The sequence below is a fragment of the Tasmannia lanceolata genome, unplaced genomic scaffold, assembly GCF_043159265.1.
Source record: "Tasmannia lanceolata isolate RefF3 unplaced genomic scaffold, GAP_Taslan_0.1 ptg000015l, whole genome shotgun sequence".
NCBI classification, from domain to species: Eukaryota; Viridiplantae; Streptophyta; class Magnoliopsida; order Canellales; family Winteraceae; genus Tasmannia; species Tasmannia lanceolata.
In genome coordinates, this window is record NW_027518692.1 from 16,756,815 (window position 1) to 16,784,481 (window position 27,667).

Here is a 27,667-nt window from a genome sequence, read left to right on the forward strand (position 1 = left end):
TCCATCAAAAAAATCAGTCGTACCTCATTTGTTCAACTCTTTCAAAACATCTGTTGGCAAGTTTTTCATTTTCCATATGCAAATGCCCTGCTTGGAAATGCAATGTTCTTGCATCTAGTACTACGAAAATTCAATACAGAATTTATATCCATGTAAAAATTAACCCGAAGTTCGAGTATTAATAAAAAAAAGTAGGTATGGATAATACAAGAGGATGCTAATCAGATTGACAGTGAACTCTTAAACAGTAGGCACCGGAAAATTCACAAGGATGATCTTACAATGAGTGGTTCAAAAAATCCCAGATTCCAGTGGTCCATCATCATCATCAATAAGTGAGATAACAGCAGTCGCCACAAGCCTGCAAAAGATAACCTCATGAGAGAGAGAGAGAGAGAGAGAGAGAGAGAGAGAGAGAGAGAGAGAGGCATTCAGAACAACCATAAAACAATGTCTACAAGAGGTCAGAATTTATAACACGAGGAATGATAGAATGAAGGGTGCCCTTGCAAAAATCAACATCAAGGGAGCCCCTATTGGTTAATTTCTACAGAGTCAACACGGTTTCAATTTTTTTTGGCAACGTCAACTTTTTTCGGCGCCACCATAAATGCACTTTGCAGAAATTAACCAACAGGGGGCACCCTTGAAGCTGATTTTTGCAAGGGCGCCCTTCATCTATCATTCCTATTATAACACAGAGTAAAGAAGCATGAATCATCCGCAGTAAGACCTGGAGCCAAACATAAGGAACCTCAAATGGGAAATGAATTCTTGTTTAGAATGAGAATATAACTAGCTGGCGGACCATTATCGGTGTTTTATTATTTGACACATACATGCTATGTAGAAAGGTGTTCCAGTTCTTCAATCTCCATTTAATCAGAAAAAACCACATGTACCCATCTTAATCAGATTGACTTCATACAAGATTAACAATTGCATAATTTGTACTTCTTTACTGTTACCATTGCTTTTCAAAATTTTAGATTTGAGGTCATTATGACCTGGCCATATGAGTCCAGGTGTGATGTAAAGAATGATAATATATTTGCAATGCCATTGCCATTGTGCCAAGTCTGGGCTTCTTTGAATACCTATAAAAATATTTGCATTTAATCTTATATGCAAATGGTTTTGGAGTTAAAACATAGTTCTTTACAAATAATGGTTATAATAGTTTTAGAAATGATATGGTAAATGGGGGTTCCAAAGACATCCTGCGGTCCCATTTGCAAATAAGATTCACCTAAAATAATCTTATTTGCAAATAAGAACCAATTTTGGTGGCATCCAAAAAGGCCCCCAAGTTCAAGAGCCTACATGCAAATTTTTTAAAGTAGGAATCGAATCGTATCGGATCATAAATCGTAAGATTCATTCAAATAAATTGTGTGTAAACAAATTAAAGAATAATAAAATAGTTAGTTATTTATTTTTTATACAGATCCATTAGTTTAAATCATGATTAGTTATTCAATATCATTATACAATTTGTTTGCTAATCATCTTTTTTTTTTTGAAAGACGACAATTTTATTAATATTAGAAAGGCATTGGGGACCAGAAGTCCCGTCTTGCATTACAAAATATCAATAGACCTGGTCTGGGCATACCCAGAGCCAGGTAAGGTAATCTTAAACGAACACCTTCACACCCAAAAATTAAGGTTTCCTTCACTATACCGTTCAGCCTGACCTTGACCTCCAAAGGAGAAAATCAATCAGATCCTTTAAGATTCAAATTCTACTTCATAAGTTAGCACCGATATTAACAGAACACAAAAAGTTTATAGGACTAGAATCAGACCCTCCCAAAAGGCTTTGTGTCCAACCATCACCTCGACGTAGATAGAAGTAGAAGCCTTACCCAGAGCATTTTTCCAATTCCTCCAGAATGGAATTTAGTTCATCGAGGATCAGTTCCTCCTCCAAAGCTGTTTCTTCTTCATTTGGATTCGTATTTCCGGAATTCTCTGCTCTTAAGGTCCAATCCTCCAGCCTTCGATGCCCCACCTCTTTTTTCAATTCCCATTCCAGCCTCCTATCCTTTCTTTCATCCGTCATGAGTTTGATAAAGAGAGGGTGTTTATGCAAGGGCTTATGGGTTTCTTTCACATCATATAGACCCGTTATGTTAAAGAAAACCTCCCTCCTCCTATTGGCCTCTCTCTTGAAGGTAGTCTATTCCTTTTTCAAAAAAAGGCCAATTTCCTCTCTGACCATAGGAGAGGATTTGGAGGCCTTTTCTTCATTGTAGCTCAAACCCGTGATTCGAAGGAGAAGTTCCTCCCGAGACAGATTATGGGAGGAACGTTTCCTTTTCCTACTTAATCCTACCGATGGGGGGGGGGGGGGGCTGATTATGATCCATTCTCCCAGATATTTGAGAAAAAACTTCCTCAGATAATCTGTCTCGTGGAATGTTTCTAAAAGGTGAGAGACACATAGATAACCGTCAAAGGTTTTTAGAGTCCAGGCATGATAGCCAAAACCCACCCCCGTAACACACGTGGAACGAGGGCACCACCCTAGAGATACACTCGGTTATGGTGCCATAGACTTCCTGACCAAAAATCTGCCTTTTAGAAAGCCAAAGGTAATAAAACAAAAGCTCCCAAGTTCACATAGTATCAATCAAGTTCCTTAGCATGTACCCTGACATATTGCAAACCGTCTCTTCCATATCCCAAGGCACCATAAATGAGCTAATAAAATGAAGGATGGCTATAGCCCCTCTCAAGGGAGAGTCTTACCTCCATCTTGACCTTTCCAACTACCAAAAAACTTTGACAACCAAAGTAATCATTCAAAACACCCCTCCACAAAAACTTTTTCACCTTTCGAAAAATAGGGTTATATTTTCAGTACAAGAGCCTTTATAGTAGTAAGATCCTCATCTGACATATATTTCCCAATTTTTTGCCTCCCTTCTGCATAGGGCCCTAACCACACGCCATCTAGCTCGACCCGAAAAGAAGCTAGAGAAAATCCCAGTTGTTCACCCAGATACAATACAGGCCTTAGATGTCAAATCTCGATACCATGGTAGGCCAAAAACACCTTTTGGATGTCTAAGGTTTGTCCTTGCTAGCCCTAAACAGTCAGAAGAAGAAGGAAAGGTAGGCCCAATTTTGGAAGGGGCACCCTGTACTTTTCCCGCCCATACTCAAGATGGTTTGAAATTTGAAAACAGGGGGCCTTGCACCGACGATGCGATGGTTATTTTGTTTGTCCGAATAGGTTCCGGGCGCTTCACCGTCGGGGCCATTGTCGGGCCGGCCGAAATATCCAACCCAAGATTCAGAGGCTTAGCCAGAGAAAGGAGGGGTCCTTGAGCTGAGGATGCACAAGGATCCCAAGGATCAGCTGCAGAAGCCAAATGAGGTCCCTTTGACTTCTGAATTAGGATACCCACAGTGTAACAGTGACCAGAAATCCATAAATTGACGAAGGGATAACTCAGTTTCCATCTAGGTGCGAGGATTTTGACCGATACAAAACTCATACATTGATTATGGTTACCTTCCATTTTAACCTACAGGACCGGTCCAAAGAGATTTCCCAAGCTTTCGACTGTTGAGGTAGCCCAGACTTGCAAAGAAATGCCATAAATATTGACCCAAAGCACCTCGGAGCCCTGGACAAAATCTTGATTCCAGATGGAGATGGAAAGTAAGACACTTCCGCAAGCCTCATCTTTCTTGGCCAGGACTCCGGAGGCCATCTCCACCAAGTCAAACATAAATAAGATTTCATCCTTTGATAGAAGAGAAGGATAGGGAAGGGTAGGGATGTCCCAACAATTTTTTGCCCAGAGCCATAGATCCTGGATGGATCCAGATAAATCTTTTCTTTTTCCTACCAAACACGTTCTTAGGATATTGAGTCTCGTTTTCACCTCGGGGCCCGAGATAGACAGGGATGGTATCCCTCCTTCAACAAAAGGGGTAATCAGTCCTGAATCCGGCCAACAATCACCCTCCTGGGCCACAATATCCGGATCGGTAGGGGTTATGGGCTCATTCGTAGGTGAGGAATTTCGCTTTTTATCCAGGTCACACCAGCAACATCTACCCCGCCATTTAAAATTTAAGTAGTTGCAGGAAGAGCAGTACCAGTCCCCTAATCGCCACAACGATTTCACTTTGACTTTGTTTCTTTCTTCTATCTTCTTCTTTACTTTACCTCTTGTCTTCTCGTGGCAGCATCGGCATTAACTTCTCCATTTAAAATTACCGTAACCACAGGATGAGCAAGACCAATCCCCCGGCCGTCTATCCCACATGGTTGCTAATCATCTATTTCCCATCCAAATTAATGCATATTGGATAATAAGCTTAAAAATAATAAAGGGCACGATATCATATCAATTCTCAAAGTCTCAAACACCAAATGGCAAATATCAATTATAAAAAACTGATAAGTCTTCAATGTTGCCCTCATTATATACGTCTTCCTCCTCTATGTTGCGATGCCTTACTTCGATTGATTCGAATTCCTCCTCTTCTGTCTTCTTCCTTCTCACAAGAGAATTTTTGAAGGCTTTTTCTATTGCAAGAGGGAGAGGGGTCTTTCGACAGGAAGTCCTATTTTCTTTTACACAAAACTTAATTAGGATAAATCACATGAATCGTACAATCTACTATGAAATTGTAAGATTCAATAAAAAATCGAAGATTCATATAAATTAATATTCAATCAAGGGATTCAAATCGAAATCCTTAGTATTTGATTTGAATCGTAAATTATAAGATTTTCAAAACAATCCCTACATGATGAAGTTTTCTAGCTTCCACATCTTCTGAATCTTCCTCTATGCAAAGTGACCACCAACTCGTCCTTAAAAGTTAAAATACAAAGGCCAACAAGAAGAGCCTCCATTTCTGCCTCGTGTCAATTAATAATCCCAGTATCCTAGTAGGTTGCTTCCACATCTGGAGTCAATAAGATGTGGAAGCAACCTTGGATTCCTTCACCCATACAATGACATTTTCTGAATCTTCCTTCACCCAAAGAGGCTAACAACTGTTCCTTAAAATACAAAGGCCAATAAGAAGAGCCCCCATTTCTGACTCGTGTCAATCCATAATCCCAATATCCTAACAGGTCAAAACTATGAAATAAAACTTGACAATCTCCCCCTGCTCAGCCTGAAATATGCCCCCGCAATACCAGATGGCCTTGGATTCAAGTGAGGGCTTCCTATAAAGAATCTCTTGAAGATGATGAACCATAAAGATATAGAAGAACATAAGACTATTCAAAAAAAAAAAAAAAAAAGATTTAGAAGAATAGAGAAGAGAATGACCATTCAAAAAAAAAGAAAATAAAGAATAGAGAAGAGAGAAAATAGAGACTAAACCCCGTTCCATGCTTCATTGATTTTGAAATTATTGAATACAGTGTGATATTTAACCATCATGTGGTCAAATGACCAAAATAGCACTAGTCAAGTAGCTCACCATTTTCAACTCCATTGTCAACACTTCCTCATCAAGCTCAAGCTGGCATCTACGGAACATGTTAAGCTTAGAGACTTTTTGTGAATACATCTACAACTTGTTCTACTTGAGACATAGCTAAGATAAATTTCACCATCTTCTACCTTCTCACATATAAAATGGTAGTCTATATCAATGTTCTTAGTCCTAGCATGGAAAATAAGGACCTAAGATAGTCAAATTACACTAAGTGTAGCAGTAAAGATCATGTAATCCAGATCTCAAATGTAACTTCTTATTTCATCTATCCCATCTTACTAAATATCCAACCAAAGGTATTGGCTATCACAAGTCTCTTTGTCTGCTTCTGGAAGAAATTGAAGAATTTCTTGGGAATCCAAAAAGATCAAATCAGCACTTAATTTGCCCCGAGGATACCAGATGACAAAACCCTAGAATACTTTTTTTGAATGATGGCAAAACTTTATTGAAAACCGAGATGGTCGATACATTGAAAAACCAGATAAGTGAAGAGAAAATAACATAATAAAACAACCTTCTCAAAAGGAAGGGGGGGGGGGGGGGGGGGGGTAGAAAAACCAGATAAGTGAAGAGAAAATAACATAATAAACCCTCTCAAAAGGAAGGGGGGGCTGACTAAAGAAACGAAAACCTAGAATACTTGTCGGCACTATATTGGATGTCACATCGTTGGATGTCACATCGTAGTCAAGTCCCTATATTTGGTTATATTCCTTAGAAACCATCCCTTCTCCTTGAACACCCACTTGATGCCAACCGGAATGTGATCTCACGTGTCATTGCGGCACAATGCCCCATTTCTTTTTCCATAGCCTCGATCTATCTATAACAGGAAATTGCCTCACTAAATGTCCCTGGCTAATCTACTTGTGTTATAGCCTGGGTTATCATAGCTTGGTGACTTGCCTGTGTCTCTAACAACCATGGTACTTCTCATATGGGTTTATAGCGTGACTTGTAGTAGCAGGAGCAGGGTCTAACAAAGTTGTTGCATCAAACGACTTCTTCCACTTATTCCCATAGCCTAAGTTTGAGGGACCATAAAAGTGGGGCCCATAGAACAAAACATGTTGTGAAATTAGGATTTTGTGAGACGAAAGCGAGTGCCATCGATAGGCCTTGTGGTCATCACGAATTCACGATATCCCCCAAAAATACAAGTGACAACTTAGGAAGGAGGACTTCTTTCGAGTGGATGAAGGCACATGTACATAGTAAACACACCCCCATGATCTAAGAAATGAATAATCTGGATATGCCCTATTAAGTACTCAAGTAGGTGATGCCTAGTTGAGAGTAGTGATAAATGCATGTAGATAACATGCACAACAATGTGGAAGGGCATAGTGTAGAGTTGTTTCAGAGCCCCAAAGTGAAACAACATAGACAATAGAACTTTTGTAATGTGTTGGTGGTTTCGTTTGGCTACACCATTCTGCAATGGTGCATGCTGACATGAGAACTATTGGTTGATGCCATGTGATAAGAAAAATGCTCAAAACTCATAGGAGGTGTACTTTCCCCGTCCATCACACTATATATGTAGGATACAGCGTACACAAGTTGAAGCGCCAAGCGCCCACTCTCTTGATCCTCATTCTGTTTTGAAGAAACAAATGCATTCTTTGAGTACTACTAGCAACAGAATCATGTTCGGCAAACTCACGTTTAAGAATCAATTTTTCTGTTTTTTTAGCAGAATGACGTTTGGCTGTGACAAAAAAATTGATTCTAATTATTTTTGGATGTGGATCAAATGTTGGTTCCTCTATGCGCATTAGTCCAACATAATGAAGTACAATACTTGCTAAAAAAAATTGCCTAGGGCAAGGTCGACAACTATAGAACAGGAAGGGATCAGTTGTTCCATAAGGAAATCTGTGAAGAACACAAGCATTTAGGAAGTTACCACCAATAGTAGTGTTGGACTTGAAATTTTACAAAAAGGGCATAATAGTAAAACCCCTTATTAAAGTAAGAAGAAAGAGAAAATGGGTGATTACGCATGTTATTCCCTAAGGATAAACATAAAGTTAAAGAACTTTAATAAAAAATAAAAATAAAAACAGAGCCCACAACTAAGAAAAAATCCCTAAATTTTAGGCTCGCAAAAGGAGGAATGAGTCATCCAATTTTCAAAAAAGAGGAAGTTATGTAACCCTCCACAAAAAGGGAAGTGGGGATCGTGAAGTTGAGAGATAAGGGGTGAGGTGGCAGTTGCCAACCACTTCAAGAGAGTTCTATAAATAGGGGAAGATCCTTTAGAAAAGGGGTTCGGATCTTTTAGGAGAAAAAGCTACGCGAAAGGAGAAACAGAAGAAGGAGAAGAGAGAAAGGTGGGAAAAGATTTGGCTGAGAAGGATGAAGAAAGTATCTTTAGAATCTCTTCCAGAGACTTTCTGAAGGTCCCTTTAGGGTCTTTTCCCAGAGATTCCCTAAAGGGAGAAGACCTTTCTCTTCCGAGAGAAAGATGATAAAGACGGCGATTTCCCCCCAAAAAAGAAAATCCCTTTAGAATCTCTTTCCACAGACTTTCTAAAGGTCCCTTTAGGATCTCTTCCCAGAGACTCCCTAAAAGGAGAAGGCCTTTATCTTTCGGGAGAAAGATAATAAAGACGGCGGTTTCTCCAAATGAAATAAGACCTTTCTCCTTCGAGAGAAGAGGAGGATCCCTTTAGAATCTCTTTCCAGAGACTCTCTAAAGGTCCCTTTAAGATCTCTTCCCAAAGACTCCCTAAAGGGAGAAGACCTTTCTCCTCCAGGAAAAGGATGAGAAAGATAACGACTCCCCAACGGGAAGATGAAGAGAGTCCCCAGGACAAACAAATTCCATCTGAAAGGATCTGTTAACAAAAATCAGATCTTTCTAGAGGATAATTAACTAAAATTGTATTTAGATAGGGAACCTCTTGATGGATAATCAGAGGTATTTTCTTTCTCTAAGAAATGTAATTAAAGGCCAATAAAACCAGAAGTGTACGATCCCTACCAAAATTAAGAAACCTCTTCCCGCAAGAGAGAAATTTGATCCCAATATCTTTTGTGTGTGATTCTCTTTTTCAAGTGTGACAAATTTTCAGTGGTATTTTGACCATTTTCCTTGACCCGAGGGTATTCTGGTCTTTTTTACATGAATAGGTAGTATTTTGACCATTTTCCTTGACCCAAGGGTATTGTGGTCTTTTTACCAGATTTGGTGGCATTTTAACCATTTTCCTTGACCCGAGGGTATTCTAGTCTTTTTACCTGATTTGGTGGTATTTTGACAATTTTCCTTGACCCGAGGGTATTTTGGTCTTTTTTACCTGACTCGGTAGTATTTTGACCATTTTCCTTGACCCGAGCGTGCGGTGGTCTTTTTTACCTAACTTGGTAGTATTTTGACCATTTTCCTTGACCCAAGGGTATTGTGGTCTTTTTACCTGAGTCGGTGGTATTTTGACCATTTTTCAAAGGTGGTATAATAGGCCCATGCTATTTGGATGATCCAAACCATTCACTCGTTAGGTCTTGAAATTAATAGGGTATACCACGAAAATCTTCTCCAAAGTATGATCCTAATCGTCCGATTTGTCGAAGTTTAGAATGGACAACATAGTATTCAAATGTCCATGGATTGGATGATTAAGATCATTTTATAATGCCGAAGAATTGGACGGCCGTGACGTAGACAGGATATGCCCAACAAATTTGCTTCATAGGATGATCCAAGCCGTTCATTAGATGGGACACAACATTTCCAAACAAATACAGTACGGGCTACGCATTGGATGATCCAAATCATTCTCTGATGCGCCACAACTTTTTTTTTCAAACAAGTATTGTAAGGGCCACGCATATGATGATCCAGACCATTTTCTGATGGGCCAACACTTTTTTTTAAACTAAGTATTTTATAGGCCACACATATGATGATCCAGACCATTTGTAAAGTGGGTCCACGCATTTACACTTCATGCTTTGATAAGATGAGGCCCATTGTTTAATGATAAGATGAGGCCCACCATCATTGTCTCAAAAATTTGATTTAGTTTTGCTTACCATTTTTCCTTTTTTTTAGTTGCATGTCTTGGATCGAACCCGATTTGGGTCCGGAATACTGCGTACGGTCCGGCCCTATAAGAGTGAATTTGGGCCTGCTTGGACCGGCCCATTAAGAGTATAATTGAGCCCGTATGACCCGCCCGATAAGACCTATTTTTTCTTTGAATCGAACCATTTTTCCTTGGATCGAACCCGATCTGGGTCCGAAATATTGTGTACGGTCGAAATGAGGCCCTTTTCCTGGCCACTCGGTCAAGCCCGATGAGAGTAAATTTCGTCGCGATAAGAGTGAATTTGGACCCATATGGACCGGCCCGATAAGAGTAAATTTCGGTCCGCCTCATAAAAGGGGTATTTTGTCATGAATTCCATATATTATTTGGGCCCACAATTTTACACTCCAAGCTTTTGATGAGGTGGATCCATTATTTCACAACACATGTACTGAAAAAATTGAGGTCAATCATTTTATACCATTGATTAGCAAGGGTGATGTCCACTATGTCCACTAAACCCATGCATAAGATGGGAACCACAATTTACAATTCATATTATGCATGTCATCCGGGCCTACCATTTTACATCTGGTTTGATGTGGTATGCCCCATCAGTTTACAACATGTATTGATGGGTCCCACAATATGCACCCAAGCAATGAATAAGTTGGGGCCATGGTTTCACACCATGCTTTTATGGGTGAGCCCATTATTTCAGACGTTTGATGAGGCCAAAATTTTGCAACTTGTAAGTCTTTCGGATGAAAGGATTTTGGGTATCATGAGATAGAGTAAATCTGAAAAAGATTACAGAGAAAGACTTGAGTGTGTAAGAAATAGGAAGAGAGGCAGTTGAGGAAAAAAAGGAAAAGATAAGCATAGAGAGAGAGAGAGAGACGTAAAAGAATTTGACCCGTAGAAGGATCCTTGTCCTTCGCTTCTTCTCTACCTATAAATCACCTTCACAATCTCAGTTCTATCTTTGTTGCATGTACCGGTGCTTTTCTTCCTCCTTCCAGAGACATCTTTACAAAGAACTGCTGTTGCAGCCATTGAACCCAAGGGATTGGGAGGAGCAGAAACCCAGTAGCCGGTCGTCAAATAAAGCAACCAGGTTTGCAATCCTATTTTGTTCTTCCCCTCTTCTTTTCTTTATCAGCCATTTGTTATTTAGATCAAACTTTTTCTTTTATCTACAGAGAAGTTTCAGCGGTTTCAATGGAAATTCGGTTCGCCCACATGTGTTTGACGCAATGTTTAATCTGAAGCTTTCCGGTAAGAAGAGTTCTACTGTATTCAATCCCACCTTTGCCCTTTTTCTGTTGTTATGGTTCATCTTACACGGTGAGACATCTTATGTCCCATGTATGATTCTTTCTTGTGATTAAGATGATGTCCTATGATCTCCTGCACTCTTACAGGTTTACCAATTTTAGTTTTTTTTTTATTTTTTATAAAGCCCCACCTTTCATTAAACCATTTGGCTATTTTAAAAACCAAACTTCATTGTTTTCATGAGTTATCAGAAGATTCAGAACAGAAGAATCCACCTTCAGCTTTAAACTGGCCAGAATCCCAAATCGGCAATTCAACTTTCCACAGAATGTCCATGTTGCTGATTATCTTAAAATATTCCTGATTGTTTATATTGACAATCTTACAGAAATACTTTTCAAATTCACATGCATGATTCTCAAAGTATTAGAGATTGCATATTCTGAGATTTGTGAGGCTTTTCTTGGCTGCTTCACTTTCTTTTCTCCCATGTGTTCTAAATCTCCACAGAAGACTTCATAAAACACTGGCAAAATTGTCTGTTGATCTTGATAGTCTTATACGATTTCTCCATCATTGGAAATAAGGAGGTTTTTTAAAAAAAAAAAGATGTATACCAATCTTTGGCTATTCCTCGAGGATTCGTCGTTTGTAGTATTAGCTGCAATGGTTGCTGCAGCTACATCCAGTGATGCTGCCCAATTGGAGATTGTTTTTCTTCTATGATGGACACAGTCCAAGTCTGACCACGTTCCTCCTGAATGTACTGACTCCCCATCTGGGATTCTGTCTACAGAATATCCATATTGCTGATCATACGTCTCAGCTTCTCTGCAAACAACCTCACCATATTTTTATTACATGTTATGAAAACTTTTTATCATTCAAAACCTTAAATTCTATTACAAGATTCCGCACAGTGTGACTGAAAAGTCAAATTGCTTACTATCAGCGTAATATTGTCAGAACGGGTTCCAACTATTCCACTTACAGACGAACCATGATCACCCTGAACATTCATTGCCTTAGATCCATCATTTGGTTGATTGTTTCCCTAAACCACTTCATGGAATTTTTTCATCATTCTGTGAATGTGCTCCGATCCGCGAAAACAACTGGCTTTTAGTGTAAGCTGTGTTGCTCAGCAGCGATATTTATGCACGAAGCATCCTTCTCACCAACATAACTGATATCCAAATATTTTTAACCAATCAGTAAATCTGTTCCTTTAATAGGCAGATCCTCAGCTGCATCCTTGCTTAAACCTTGTAAGCTTTGTAGACATTTGCCAGGTGATAGTATAGGATCAGTATACATGGCATCCCCTTTCATAGATGGAAGGGGATCAACTTGACCCAAATGGGGATCCATTTGGTTGTCTATGGTATCCAGTCCATCAAAAGCGGTTGAGCCTTCATTATTACTTTGAATGGTGGTTGAGTCATTCCCTTTGCCACAACACACTATTGAAACCGTGTTGAAAGCTTCTTGTGGTGCCATAGACCACTTCTTTTAGAATTTTCAATTTGTTTTGGGTGTTTCAACTGAACAACAAATTTGAGGCTAAGACCAAGCCTGTGGGATTACAGATTCTTCGTTTGCAGACTTGCAATTTCCCTTTTCTTTCCTCTATGAGCATCATATGCATGTCAAACTGATGGGTCATTATCATCTGGTCCATATTCATTTAGTTTATGTTTGTTCCTGCCATGATGCTTGGAATAATCTCCATGTTTAGGCACATTTCAGGCAATAGAAGTGTCAACATCATTATAAGTGTCATGCCCTTCCATTTTCAGAATCTACATTAATGAAACTATAATAACCTTTTTTCATAAATAGGAGTATTTTGGACAGCAGACAATTCATGTTTATTTGAATTCTTAAAGTGAATGTATCATTTGATCATTTTTCTTTCTTCTTTTTGGTGTGTAGGACGAATAGCGATTCTTACGACATTTGAAGGAGTGGAGGTCTCAAGCTTTGAAGCAAGCGATTTTGCAGGAGATTCAATTCCCCCAGGAGATTTTTTTTATCACAATTGCAGGAGTTGCAGGTGATCTTTAATCACAAATCACGACATTTTATTGCCCCAGAGGACTCCCATGCCTAAAAGCGGCTCGCTCACCCCGGAGGGCTCCCATGCCGAAAAATGGCTCAGCTCGCTCCGGAGGGCTCCCCAGTTGAAAAATGGCTCACCTAGCCCCGGATGACTCCCCTGCCTAAAAGCGGCTCAGCTAGCCCCGGAGGACTCGCCTGCCTAAAAGGGGCGCAGCCCCCCCCAGAGAGCTCCCCTGCTGATGTGGAAAGGCCTGACAAAGTACATCAATAAATTGTGATTAAAGATCACTTGCAACTTGGCAATAAAAAAATCTCATGTGGAATTGAATCTCTTGCAAAATCGCTTGCTTAAAAGCCTGAGACCTCCACTCCTTCAAATGTGGTGAGAATCGCTAGTCGTCCTGCACACAAAAAAGAAGAATGATCAAATGATACATTCACTTTAAGAATTCAAATAAACATGAATTGTGTGCTGTCCAAAATACTCCTATTTGTGAAATAAAAAAAACTTCTTACAGTTTCATTAAGGTAGATTTCTGAAAATGAAAGGGCATGATACTTATAATCATGTTGACACTTCTATTGCCTGAAATGTGCCTAAACATGGAGATTATTCCAAGCATCATGACAGGAACAAATATAAACTAAATGAATATGGACCAGATGATAATGACCCATCAGTATGCCATGCATATGATGCTCATAGAGGAAAGAAATGGAAATTGCAAGTCTGTAAACGAAGAATCCGCAATCCCACAAGCTTGGTCTTAGCCTCAAATTTGTTGTTCAGTTGAAACATCCAAAACAAATCGAAAATTCTAAAAAAAGTGGAAAGCACCACAAGAAGCTTTAAACACGGTTTCAATGATGTGGTGTGGCAGAGAGAATGACTCAACCATCATTCAAAGTAATAATGAAGGCTTAGACACTTTTGATGGACTGAATACTACATACAACCAAATGGATCCCCCATCTAGGTCAAGATGATCCCATTCCGCTGGATTTCCCATCTGCATCTACAATTTTCATAGCAGCATATTATACTAAAAGTCACGAAACAGTTCCTCCAAGAAAGTGAATTTCTAATGGAATTTCTTCGAACATTTAATGAGCCCCATAGATAGATTTGCAAACGGAATACATATGAACAAGGGTTGTGTTTTTTAAGAAATCCGCTAGAAGAGAGATTGCAGAGTTGTGGATGGAAGAGCGATGTATCATCTTTCTTTTCTTTTTCTTTTTTTTGAAAGGTAACGAGATTGCATTAAATCAAAAGTAGTACAAAGGGACAAGATGTCCCCGCAGACAACACTGAAAGTGCAAGAGGCCCATCCGAAACAAGAAACAGGGCCGAAAAGAAGAACAGAAAAAGTTACAAAACGGAAGGGGTGTCAACGACCAAAGAATCGCAATCCACCCCAGCCATGGCAAGAACATCAGCAAGATCATTGCCAGATCGCCGTATGTTTCAGCATAGGACGAAGAGAGGCCACCAAGTCCCTTATTTCGTCAATCTTGAAAGCAAGGCACCATGGGCCATAAGCCTTACGGTTGGCCCACGCAATAGCATTGGAAGAGTCACCTTCAGCGATCAGAGGCTCGAGAATATGCTTTGCGTACCACTGTAGACCAAAAGGAAGGGCAGAGACCTCCGCTTCATTTGCGTCACAGACACCCAACGGCCCCGAGAAAGTCATGCATATATTCCATTATGATCTCGGAAGGCACCACCAATGCCGGCCCTTCCGGATTGGCCCGTGAGCTCCCATCAAAATTGAATTTGAACCATCCCTCCGGAGGAGGTATCCACCGTGGGGAAACCAATGACTCAGATTTCCTCTCCGAGATCACTGCCACCCAATTTCTAAGCATTTCACTTGTCGAATAATGTACACGGCCCCTGATTTTTGCCCACTTGATAATCGTTAGCTTAAGGTTGAGAATAATGCTGAAGCAACTCCGCTCCTTTCCCCTGAATATACGATTGTTGCGCTCTGCCCATAGAAGCCAAACAATTGCATACGGGATAGAATGCCACATAGTGTCTCCGAGGCGGCTAGCAAAGACGCCCCACCAATTAGTGATAACATCCCGAATATCCCCCTGTAGAACCCATGAAAACCCCAAGAACTTGAATATTTCCATCCAAACCTGAAAAGAGAAGGGGCAGAGAAGGAATAGGTGATCGAGATTTTCTTCCGCATTCTTGCAAAGTGCGCACCGATTTGCTAAGTGGAATCCCCGGGACTTTAGCTTTTCACACGAGTTTTGTATCTTCTTTCTAAACAGACGAGTTTTGGTGCAGAAACGACCCGCGTTGTTACTGATCTTGCCATGGTTTTTTTCAAGGTTTGATGGTGAGATCGTGGGTCATGGACTCATGGCAAAGTGTGTTGCCATGTGCTAAACGGGAGGATGGGGATGGAGAGATGGGCATCAAGGTTGTGGGTGAAGGCGAGGTAGGAAACTAAGGATGGCAGGTGGCGACGCATTGTCGTGAGCTTAGGGAGTCAATCGATTAATAGAGAGAGAGAGATGACCTTTCTAGGACGATCGGCCAGATATCATCCGCAGCTCGCTTGGCAGAGAGGGTTGAAACGGGGAGAAGAGAGAGAGCCAAGGAGGAAGATGAAAGAACAATAGATAGGGGAAGCCTGAAAAACACATTAATTAGATTATTCGAAGCATACATTAATTAGAATATTCGAAGCATACATTAATTAGATTATTCGAAGCATCAAATAGGCGTCCTTGTGATCGCGTTAAAAGCTAAGAAGCGGGACGGCCCCAAAGACCAAGGTGGTCAACATTCAAAAACAACATTAACCGAGGTGGTCAACATTGTTATTCATGACTGAGGTAGTCATGAATAACAACATTAAGAACCAAAGATGCTCAGATACGATATAAAATAATCAGAATTGGAATTTGAACATTTTTGTTCTATAAATTCATCAAAGTTCAAATTATCTCAAGATTGGTCATCTCTGGCACCGGACTTTGTGAAGCTCAACTTCGAAGGTTCTAGCTTTGGAAATCCGGGCGCGACAGGCATTGGAGGTGTTTTAAGAAATAGCTCTGGTGAGATCGTGTGGGCCTTTGGTAGCCCCAATCAGATTGCCGGTGCAACAAAGGCCGAAGTGCAAGCGGCTCATCAGGAATTGAAATTGTTAGCCAAAGACAGGGTGGAAAATGCTATAATAGGAGACCCTATGAATGTCATTAGGTGGATTCGGAAATCCCTTAAACCACATTGGCGGTTCGATCCTCTCTTTGATGAAATGTTCAATTGGTTGGCTTGTTTCTCTTGGTCTCTCTCATATTCGTCGCTCTGCCAACCAAGTGGTTGATCGTCTTGCGAGAGGAGTTTCAAAGGATGTGCTAGCTCTTTATGATTCCCTCCCACCTTAATTACGTATTTTTGCTTATGTGATTTCTTTTCCTATTTGGTTTCTTCCTTTGTACTTTGACCACCTTGGACGTTTAGCAATAAATTGGCTAATATTTTCAAAAAAAAAAAATCATCAAAGTTCAAGAAGACTAAAGAAGTATAGAACGTGAATTTCAATTTGTCCAAAAGGTACCTTGAAAGATGCATTAAAGTTCAAGAACAAATATAACACGTAAAAGTCGACCATTGCAGAATGTAAAATGTAGACAACTCCAATCGAAGAAAATGGTGTAGAATTACAAAATGATTTATTCAATGAACTTAGCAAACTGATCAATGTCATGAGGACTGCTTAATAATTTTTCTTCTTTATTTTTCTCCGGAGAAACATGAAGTCCAAATGCAACGAAAATGCTGTGGCCACATACAGACTAGACCCAGAATTAGCAAGGATAATGCATAAAACATATTAATGTCCAATAAAATACAAGGATGGGAAAAAGACGGACCTGTATATAACTATAAAAAAGAGAATCAGATAGAAAACAAGCTTGACCAATCGAATCTTCTTCTCTCCATTAAGTAAACTGAAGATTTCAGTGACATCTATCAAATGCTTCCTTTTCATGTATCTGAAACAGACAAATAAGCCATATATCGTTAGGAAAAAAAAAATTAAGCATACAAAATATGCTGACCTGAAAATTATAACTAGCATTATTAAGAACAAAAGCAAGGCACACATTCCAGGCTAACCAAATGTGAACATTTTAAGTTCACTAAGAATGAAGAATTAGTTGACAGCCTTTTTTTGGTGCAAGAGTGACCCACATTAAATCAAGTTAATTGGAAGTTGAAACTGGCATATAACTATGATTCTAAGCCGACAAACCATAAGAGGACAGAGCATAATGATTTAGTATTTACAAACAGTAGTGTTTACTCGGAAAGAATACTGGGATTCCCAATCACAGTAACACACATGATATTTTCATGCAACAATGTTTGTAGCCGAACGATTATGCATAAAGCCACTATTGCAATCAATGGTAAAAGGCAATTTTAGGGTCCCTCAAGAGGGCATGAATGTGAAATCAGGATATTTGATATTGTAGAACATCATGACGTGACCCACATGGTCTTTATCCCGGCCACAGGTATCAATTCTGTTTCATTTCTTCCGGAACAGACAAAGTATCTCTTACCAGTAAGAAAATCGGTACAATACAAGGTGGAGCATTCTGATAAAAAATTTGTTCTGTTCCATTCTGTTCCACACTTCTGCTCTATTTCATTATGTTTTGTTCACACCGGATGAAAGAAGGAGAAGCGCCCTATTCCGGACGAAATCAAAGCGAATTTCCGGGAAAAATCCTCATTATGATTTTTTTTTTAGGTTTTTACACTTGTAGCCTTGTTTCTGTCTGTTTATAGCTATTCGAAGAGCATTTTGTTGTGTTCTTACCCCTCAAATGAATGAGAGAGTTAAAAATACATCAAATTCCCTATTTTCATCACCTCTTCAAAGCCATTATCTTCCCTGTATCCCACCCAAAGCTTCTTGAGAAGTTCTTTTCTCAAATTTTTCATGCTCTTACTTCCAACGCATTCTATAATAAGGGGAGGAGTCTTTGCCAAAGTGGTGTATTTGAAAGTGGAACTACAATTAGGTTTTTTTACCTTATAATAAACTCTTCTTTTAAATCTTCTTTTAACTAATATTTGCTATTATATCCCCTTCCCTAAACAAACTCTTGTCCCAATACTATATTCATTGTATCATATTGGTCTCCCTCCCTTTCTCGTTATATAATGTAAGACGGAAGAGAACTAGAATACCATATTTATATTGTTACAAATGAAAACCATATTTATATTGTTACAAATTATGATAGTAATCAGTAATGTGATGTGCATGCACGTGTCACCATTTCTAGATTTTAGATGTTGCCATGCCAGACAACTACTCGTATCCACGTTGAAACTTGACACACGAATTCATATCCACAAATCATGATCATATATACTTTCTATTTTAGCGCCGTTTCTAAATTTTGGGTGTGATCGATGGATATGAATTTTGGGAGTTTTGTTATCATGCCTAAGACAACCTTGGCCAAATTATTATTATTTTTTTGGGTGAAATGGTAAATAATTGTCCTAATTGTTTACTTACAAAGTTACAAGCACTGCAATGAAATTCTGAATCCTAAACTTATTCTAATTTTCTTCCATCATGTTCATTGGCATTTTGTTATCACTAAGGGTGCAATAGTTCATAATTTATTTTATTTTCAATAAGTAATGGTTCATAAGTCATTTTATATTCATTGAGGGAGAAGAAGTTACAACAGTTCATAAGTCATTTTATTTTGGCCTAACTGTTTGCTTACAAAGTTACAAGCATTGCAATGAAATTCTGAATCCTAAACTTATTCTAATTTTCTTCCATCATGTTCATTGGCATTTTGTTATCGGTAAGGGTGCAATAGTTCTTTTTTTTTTTTGAATGGTAGCAAGTATATTAAAAGAAGACTGAGGGTGTCCCCCTTACAGCACAGAAAAATAAAAACAGACTATAGTAATACAATTAGGGCGGGAGAAAATCATAGAGTTCTAAAGCCTGCTGCGATACGCCATCTTTTGCTAACTTATCTGCTACGTCATTAGCAGAGCGTCTCACATGATTAAAAGATACCGGCCGCCCCTGTAGGAGATCTGTAATCTCGTCAAAGAATTTAATAAAGCGCCATGGGGGAGGCCGTGGTCCCCTGAGCCATCTTATAACATTCAGCGAGTCACCCTCCACAACACAGCTGTCTGATGTTCCCCTAACCAAACTTACAATGCCTTGATGCGCAGCCCTTACCTCAGCCTCATTCGAATCAGCTATGCCGATTGGACCAGAAAAAGCCTTCAGGACGACACCATTGCTATCTCGTAATACTCCACCAATCCCTGCAGGGCCTGGGTTGCCCAAGCTTGAACCATCAAAATTTAATTTAACGTGCCCTTCGTGAGGAGGGCTCCAATGCTGAATAGATACCTGCAGAACTTCCTTGCTATGGCACACTACCATCCACCCTTCCCACAGTTCAAATGCCGAAACGAAACGGAATAACGGCAAGGCTCTAGCCCAGGATATCGTAAGCGAAATGACCTTAATAAATAAAAAGAACAGAGATTTAGTTTTCCCATCAAAGATCCGAGAGTTCCTTTCTGTCCATATTACCCATAATACCGCCATTAAAGATAGCCACCACAACCGCTTTCCCTTGCTTCCCCAAGGTATACATCCTCAGCCGGCAAACAGATCTTGCAGACATGAAGGGAACACCCATATGATGCCAAATCGGGCTAGAAGCTTCCCCCAAATCTCCCTGGCTACTCGGCAGTGGATGAAAATGTGGTCTACCGACTCCCCTGATGCAAGGCATAAAGTACAGTGATCCACAATCAACATGTGCCTTTGACGCAGGAAGTCCACTGTTTGTATTCGATTCCTTATTGCCGCCCAACCGAAGAAGCATACTCTAGGGGGGGCCTTTGTTTTCCACACCTTTGCTACCAGATGATTTACCTCAAAAGGCACCAGACTATTATAAAAAGACTTTATTAGAGAAGCTGCCTGAAGACGTTGCTTCCCACAATCGTTTGTCTTTCCCAGAGACACTAACATAATTCTGATCCAGAATCTGAAATAAGTTCGTCACCGAGGGCAATTCGCGGTCAAAGAAATTCCGACGGAAAGGAGGCTGCCATATAACTCTTCCTCCAACGTATTCAAAACAATCTTTCACATAGATATACTTATCAGCTGCAACTAGAAAAAGATCCGGGAATAGGGCTTGGAGCGGTACAGACGAACACCACCGCATGGGCCAAAAGGATATCCGCTCACCGGAGTACACACGATACCTGATTTCACGATCAAAGAGCGGTGAGAGGCTTAGGATATCCCGCCAAATCGTCACCCCCGGTTTGTTGAAGATATTCAAGGTAGTCCATTCACCTGGAGCAACACCATATTTACCTGCGATTACTCTAGCCCATAGTCTGGACTTCTCTTCACCAAACCTCCATAACCATTTACCCAACAGTGCTTGGTTGATCTGCTTGATCCTCCGAATACCGAGGCCTCCCCCTTGAAGGGGCATACACACCGATTCCCAACTCACTAGCGCCATGACCCGCTGCGACGCTAAACCCCCCCACAAAAATCGTCGTTGAATCTGTTCGATACGCTTAACCACAGACACCGGGCATTTGAATAATGATAGCTGATAAATGGGTATATTGGCCAAAGCAGCTTTGATCATGGTTAACCTGCCACCTTTAGATAATAAGTTCATCTTCCATGTATCAAGCCTTCGCTCAATTCGATCCACAATGGGATCCCATGCACATTTTCGAGGTCGACCTATTCCCAGGGGCAATCCCAGGTAAGAGGCCGGCAAACTCTGCAAGGAACATCCCATAATAGTCGCTAGAGCGGAAGCTCCTTCGGCGGACATATTCAAAGCGTAGAGACGAGATTTTGAGAAGTTGGAACGAAGACCTGTCACTAACTCATAGCACCGGAGAATAGCCTTAAGATTAAGAATCTGTAAGGCCTGGGAAGAACTAAAGAGTAAAGTATCGTCCGCGAATTGCAAATGCGAGACCTGATAACCAGACTCGCTACAATCTACCCCGGAAATCGACCCCTCCACTCGACCTTTCTTCAACAACACACTGAGGGCTTCCGCTATAATGACAAATAGAAAGGGAGATAGAGGATCCCCCTGTCTTAATCCTCGAGACGATTGAAAGAACCCATGTGCGGAGCCATTAATCAGAATTGAAAAGTAAGCTGAAGATAGACAACTACGGATCCACCCACACCATGTTCTCCCGAAGCCCATTCTTTGTAAAAGATAGTCCAGACACTGTCAATCCACCCTGTCATACGCTTTTTCCATATCTAGCTTACAAATAATACCTTGCTTCCCTGACTTTGCCATGTTATCCACCATTTCATTGGCCACCATCGAGCAGTCTAAAATTTGTCGCTGGGCAACAAAAGCACATTGATTCTCTGAGATGATACAGGGGAGTACCCTCTTGAGCCGGTCTGCCAACACTTTAGACAATAGCTTATATAAACAACCTACCAAACTGATCGGCCGAAACTCGGAAATCTTCACTGCTCCCTTAACTTTGGGGATGAGAGCAAGGAAGGTGGCACCTGTTCCCCGATCCAGCTTCGACCCAGCATGGAACGCTTGAAAGAAGGCCATGACATCTCCCTTTACGTACTCCCAACAATCCTGAAAAAAAGCAAGACAGAAACCATCCGGCCCCGGCGCTTTGTCACAATGCATGGAGAACACCCCTTTCTCCACCTCTTCAACCAAAAAGGGGCCTTCGAGCCCCGAGCGACTAGAATCATCAAGCGAGGTAAAGCTCACCGCTTCCAAAGTAGGTCGTAAAATATCTTCTGCTGAATATAACTGCCGGTAGTAGTCTAGAATTTCCTCAGTAATCGCCTCTTTACGATCCGAAAGGGAACCCTGCACTTCTAAAACCTCAATCTTATTATTCCGCCTCCGTGCACTGGCTATGTTATGAAAGTAGGCAGTATTTTTATCTCCTTGCTTTAGCCAACTAACTCGGGACTTCTGCCTCCATAAAATTTCTTCCTGAAGGAGGCATCCTTTATGTTCCTCCTTAATTTTTCCCAACTCATGCAGCTCGTCCTATGTAGCTGACCGCGCTTCATCGGCCAAAGATAAGACCCGCATCCGATTTTGTAGCCAAGATTGGCGATCGCGGAGAGCCTCTTGTCTGAGAGAGTCCCACTCTATGAGTCTTTTTTTCACATAACGAAGTTTAGCCCCTATGACCCAATCGGCTGCCCCTTCCACTTTATGTGATTCCCACCATCCGCCCATCCGCTCAATCATGTGAGGAATTTCTAACCATCCTATCTGAAATCGAAAAGGCGATGGACCCCATGAATCCAGTCGTGGATCCAAAACTATCGGGCAATGATCAGACACTGAATGTACAATCGCCTTCTGACACACTGCCGGGAACAATGAGAGCCAACCATTGCAGAACAAGAAGCGATCTAAACGACTTTTCTGTGAGTTTCTGGACCAAGAGAATTTAGCCCCCATAAGTGGAATATCGAGAAGTTCAGTTTCAGCAATGAAATCGGAAAACTCTAGCATATGTTGTGAAATTCTGCGGCACCCTTGTCTTTCTTCGACCCGTCTGATTTCATTAAAGTCGCCCCCTAAGCACCACGGATGTCCCCATTTACCCCTGATCAATATAAGTTCGGTCCAGAACTGTTGCTTCGCTGATCGAAGTGTTGGACCATAGATGCCTGAAAAGGTAGTAACTTTTTGTGTGCCCATCTGACCAAGAACTATTGAGACTGAGAACTGACCTACCCAAGAATCCTGAAGCACCCATTTGGATTGATCCCACATCACTAGAATACCTCCTGCTGCCCCTACAGCGGCCAAAGAGAGCCACTCCCAATTGGAGTTGCCGCCTAGACTTCGGATCAAAGCGCTATTTGCCACCCCCATTTTTGTTTCTTGAATACAAACTATATCCGGCTTATGTCGTTTCACTAAGTTTTTAACCTGTGCCTTCTTCTCCAGAGACCCCAGCCCATTAACATTCCAAGAAAGAATCAGCATGGGCGAACAGACGACCTTTGAGCACTTACCCGCGGACTCATCCGACTTGAACCTCTCGCATGGCGAACTCCTTTTTTACAGACAGGAGATATATCATAATTGACATCCGATTTCAACTTGGTTAGCTCGCGCAGCATCTTCCTGACTCCTTCGACACTGGAAGGATCAGAAAAGGTTCTGTGTTCCATTTCACGACGCTCCGCCACTCTGAACATAGTGCGTAATTAGTCCTCTGGCCCGGAGTATGATAAGCCCAGAACTCTGCTAGTTGAAATTATATGATTCACAAAAATTTCCAAAATTTCTGATTTAGGATCTACCCATGAGAGAGGACTAATATTCTCCTCCACGCTCAAAGCTAAAGCTAAATTGTCACTTACGAAGTCCTTATTTGAATCCGGAACTCCGCCACCATCAACGCCTTCCACCGAAAACTTCCAACTCCCAGATGGAGAAGGATCGGACAGCAAATTGTCATGACAGACATCGATTAATCCTAGGGTGGAGGAATCACCCCGATCTTGGCTGCAGCAAATGTCTTTGCCCGATACCACACCCCGATGTGCCTCCTCAGGGATTGAAAGCACCCAGGATGAATTAACTAGAGCTGTGCAGGCTCCACCGACTGGATCCACCACTTCCCTCCGAAGCAAAATGTCACCTTCCTGAATTCCGTCAACCAGATGGTCCACAGAGGAAACACCTACTGTAGCCTCCGCCAGGTTGACCATGAGACGAGAATTTTCACCTTCGTGAATTCCTTCTATGAAAGGATCAAAAGAGGAGACACCAGCGAAAGCCTCCGCCAGATTGACCTTGAGACGAGGGTTTTCTTTTTCTCGCCAATCACCGAGACGAAGAGAGCGGGATTGCGAAATGAGCGATTGATCCCTTAGACCCGATACTTGAAGATTAGGTGAAAATGGGCTATGGACTATTGCAGAAAAGCCCACCAGCTGGGCCAAGACCGGAGGATAAGTGTTGAAAGGCGAGAGCTCAAAGTTATCTACAACAGACCGGCCCACTCCCTTTGACTGAAGAGGATGGGCCCACAGTTGCAAACTCCCTTGATCCAACGGATAGGGCGAGTCCATTTGAATTAAGGGAGAGATGAGAGTCTGGGAAGTTGAACCAGGAAAGCTTTTTGTCTTCCAGCTACATGCAGTCTCTCCATCCGCCACGTATTTCTGACAGAGAAGACTAGCCGCTGTTTGTCTTGGTCCCTTCCCCTTTTCAAGCCTGCTTACGCTAACCCTCTCACCTATTTCCACGTAAACAGGAGGAGAACTAAAGGACGAAGCGTGCGTTAGACACTTCACTCCTTGAGGACTAACCTGCGCCCTCTTCTTCTCCGGCCACTTCTTACCGGAAAAACCAAGATTTTCCGACCAATTTCGAGAAACTTCAGTTGCCGGAATAACTCGTTGGAGCGGAGTAGTAGGATTTCTTGAGGCCGACACCCAATGCACCAATTCATCGATGTAAACTGGTAAACGCACGGAATCTGGGGAAGCTGAAGAAGTCATGAGGAAAATGGAAGCTTTCTCGTACCCTCGACCTTCATCACAGGAAGCAGCTGTTGCTAGCACTCTACCGATACGACATCCTATTTTCCGGAAATTTTCCACCAACCATGCAATAGTTCATAATTTATTTTATTTTCAATAAGAGTGTAATCATTCATAATTTATTTTATTTTCAATAATGGTGTAATGGTTCATGAGCTATTTTATTTTGTTTTTGTGAAATGGTAAATAATTGGCCTAATTGTTTACTTACAAAGTTACAAGCACTGCAATGAAATTATGAATCCTAAACTGTGTGCCTCTTTGCTTCCTTGTTTCCTGTCACAAGACATATCCTAATACACTCATGTCTTTAATATTATAAGACTAAACCTGGAATGTGTCAAGGCAGGAATGCAATCAGTGAACAGGATGTGTTAATCCTCCCTTTTCAAAAAAAAGGGATGTGTTAATCCTTAATCAAGATCAAAATGGCCACACGCAAAAGACAATTCTGTCAGATCATACCAAGGCTTTCACAGTGATATTTACATAGTAGATCATCCAAATAAATTGAGTAAAAAATAACATCAAGACTAATATATTGGGAGCTGACACCTTTTACAAGAGAAAATATAAAGCACTCATCACACATAACACATTCATTTTTCCGAAAGAAGGATAGTCGTACAATCTTATATGGTAGTATGTAATAGGTGCTGTCATCAGAAACATAAACCAATGCCATGTTAGTAGGTAAAGGGTGGATAGTGCTCCTTGAATCGCAAACTCTGGCATGACCACGGCATTGATACGAGCTGATGAATCATATGGATTGATATAGTCAAACTCCAAATCTGATAAGCAAATAAGCTGCAACAACAGTTTAACAAATGAAGACAATGGTCAATTGGAGAAGTGATAAGGCGGACTTTCTTCTTAATCGACAAAATTTAGAAATAAGCATGATACACATGTGCCTCTAGCAAAGACATGGATACAAGGAGTTTGATATAGCGATCCTGGAAAAAAACCAACAAGCCTGTACAATTTACATTTACTATAGTTGGAGAATCTTATTTTTTTGGGACGGGGAGAACATTTCATTATATGGATAACACTATGCAAGATATATAACAATATATGGAATTGTACCCAGATCAAAATTAATAAATCACTATTACATTAAGAATAACAGAAAGTGTGGAAAATGAAAATTAAAACTCCATTGTAATTGTGTTATGGCCAGTTTGCGTGCATAATGAAATATTTTTCGATTGGGCACAAATGGAAAAGCATGGAATAAACGAACTTAGTGTGCGGGTTTGCAATGGGTAGCAGTCTAAAAAAAGGGTGCCCAGTGCACGAGGCTCCTGCCATTGCGCAGCCTTACCCCTGCTTTGCAGAGAAGCTGTTTCCATGACTCGAACCTGTGACCACCAGGTCACAATGGAGCAACCTTACCGTTGCGCCAAGGCTCTCCAACAGGTAGCAGTCTGATATAAGAACAAAAAAGGAGAGGATAGAGTTGAAGTATAAATGATTAAATAACACCAACTCTAACAGCTTAAGCTTTTGAATAAATTGGTTGTTTCACAGAGGGGAGGGGAGGGGGCGAACGAAGGAAAGTGTTCCCTCTTGTAATATATTATATATTGTGTACGCGGAATGAAGAATTTATAGAGAGTCTAAGGTAGCAAGAAGTTTATCAATTTCACATTGTGAAGATACACCACAATATTCAACAGAATTTCAATTTCACATTCCACTCAATTCAAACCTAAAAGTATAACAGAGGTTCCAAGAAAAAACAATATGAAGATTATAATCTCTAATGTGTGTGTGTGTGTGTGTTTGAGAGAGAGAGAGAGGGTTAGGGTTTTGAAATACCTGATAGACTGCTACTCCGAGAAGAGCGATGACTGAGAAGAAGGAGATTAGCCAAAGAAACACTTCCCAGGCCATGATCCACGATCAAAGAGGAGGAATGCAGTTCAAGAATTGAAAGATTAGAAATCCTTCAAACATCTCATCGAATCCTAAGATGGAGGAAGGATGGTGATACGTAGAACTACGAAATCGAGGAGAAAGATGTAGGGTTTTTGCTTTGCTTCTCTTTTCAGTAACCAGTTTAGAGAGAATAAGATTTGCTCTCTTTTGAAGAAACTTTTAAATTCTCTTGCCCTTGGATTGTTCGATTATATCGAGAATACCATTCTATCCATTCGTAATTTGAGGTGCTACTGTGCTATCCTTTTTCTTTCTTTCCGAGTTTGCTAGGAAAACGGGATCCCGTTTTGTGGCAAAAAAAAAAAAAAAAAGAGGGGAGAGGAGGCGCGGGGGTGGGGGGGGGGGGGGGGAGTAAGGGGCTTAAATCCCCAAATAAGCAATAAATACAGCTTGAAAAGGTCAGATCAACAGTGATGTCACATCCGTTTTTATTTTCCAAACGGAATTCCTTTTCAAAGTATTTTTTTTTCCTTAATTGCCCAAAATTTGTACTCGATTTTAGTACTTAAAAAAAAAAAAAAAAAACAACAACAACAGAAGGTGGGTGGTAAATTCACCATCTTCTAGGATGAATTCACCCTGTATTTTTCAAAATGGATTGTACAACCCATACCATAGATGATCCAAACCGTCCATTTAATGGGTCACAATGTAAATAGATTGTGCCCCAAAAATCATTTACATAGGATGATCCCAACTAGGGGTGCAAGTCTGGTCGATTTTCCAACCCTGAGGGCGGGTCAGGGTTCATTTTCTAGGCCCTGAGTCAGGGTCGGATCGGGTTTAGGGTTTTACCTCGGGTCGGTCCGACCTGACCCTAAGTTTTCTATTATAGAATTGAACCATTTTTGCATGTTTCTTTTGCTAATGTTTTCTATTATCTTGAATTGATGTTTCTGTAGATTATTATTATGAATTGATCGTCTCTGCTGCCCATCATGTTGTTGAATTCATATTGTCTTCTTTTGTTCCCTTTGTTTATTTATCATCTTGTTCTATATGATATGTAGTTGCTTTATTTTTGGCATTCTTAACAGGAACTTGCACTAGGGTCAATCAGGGCCAGCCCGGAGGGCTATGCTGAGCCCTATAGGGCAGGCAATGGGTTGAGGTTTTTTGGCCCTGACTCAGGGTCAGGGCGGGTCAGGACCGAGATAATGGGATACAGGGTTGGGCTAGGGTTTTGAAAAACCCGACCCTGTTGCA

The 27,667-nt window shown here is 40.8% G+C and overlaps 1 protein-coding gene across 1 annotated transcript; it reads right to left on the reverse strand.

Annotated features, from left to right (window-relative positions):
- Positions 1 to 26,740, reverse strand: LOC143845765 (protein cornichon homolog 2-like). Its single transcript, XM_077354180.1, has 4 exons — positions 26,342 to 26,740; positions 25,143 to 25,324; positions 16,761 to 16,883; positions 1 to 361 (listed from the first exon to the last, which is right to left on the reverse strand). Exons 1-4 carry the CDS (start codon positions 26,414 to 26,416, stop codon positions 292 to 294), a joined length of 450 nt encoding a protein of 149 aa, XP_077210295.1. The 5' UTR covers positions 26,417 to 26,740; the 3' UTR covers positions 1 to 291.
- Between the last annotated feature and the right edge of the window lie 927 nt (positions 26,741 to 27,667).

Coding starts and splice junctions, on each gene's coding strand:
- LOC143845765 (XM_077354180.1), bottom strand. CDS start 26,416: ATGGCCTGGGAAGTGTTTCTTTGGCTAATCTCCTTCTTCTCAGTCATC. Junction 16,884..25,142: donor ACATACTACCATATAAGATT/GTACGACTATCC, acceptor TGTCTGTTTCAG/ATACATGAAAAGGAAGCATT. Junction 362..16,760: donor TTTTTTATAGTTATATACAG/GTCCGTCTTTTT, acceptor TATCTTTTGCAG/GCTTGTGGCGACTGCTGTTA.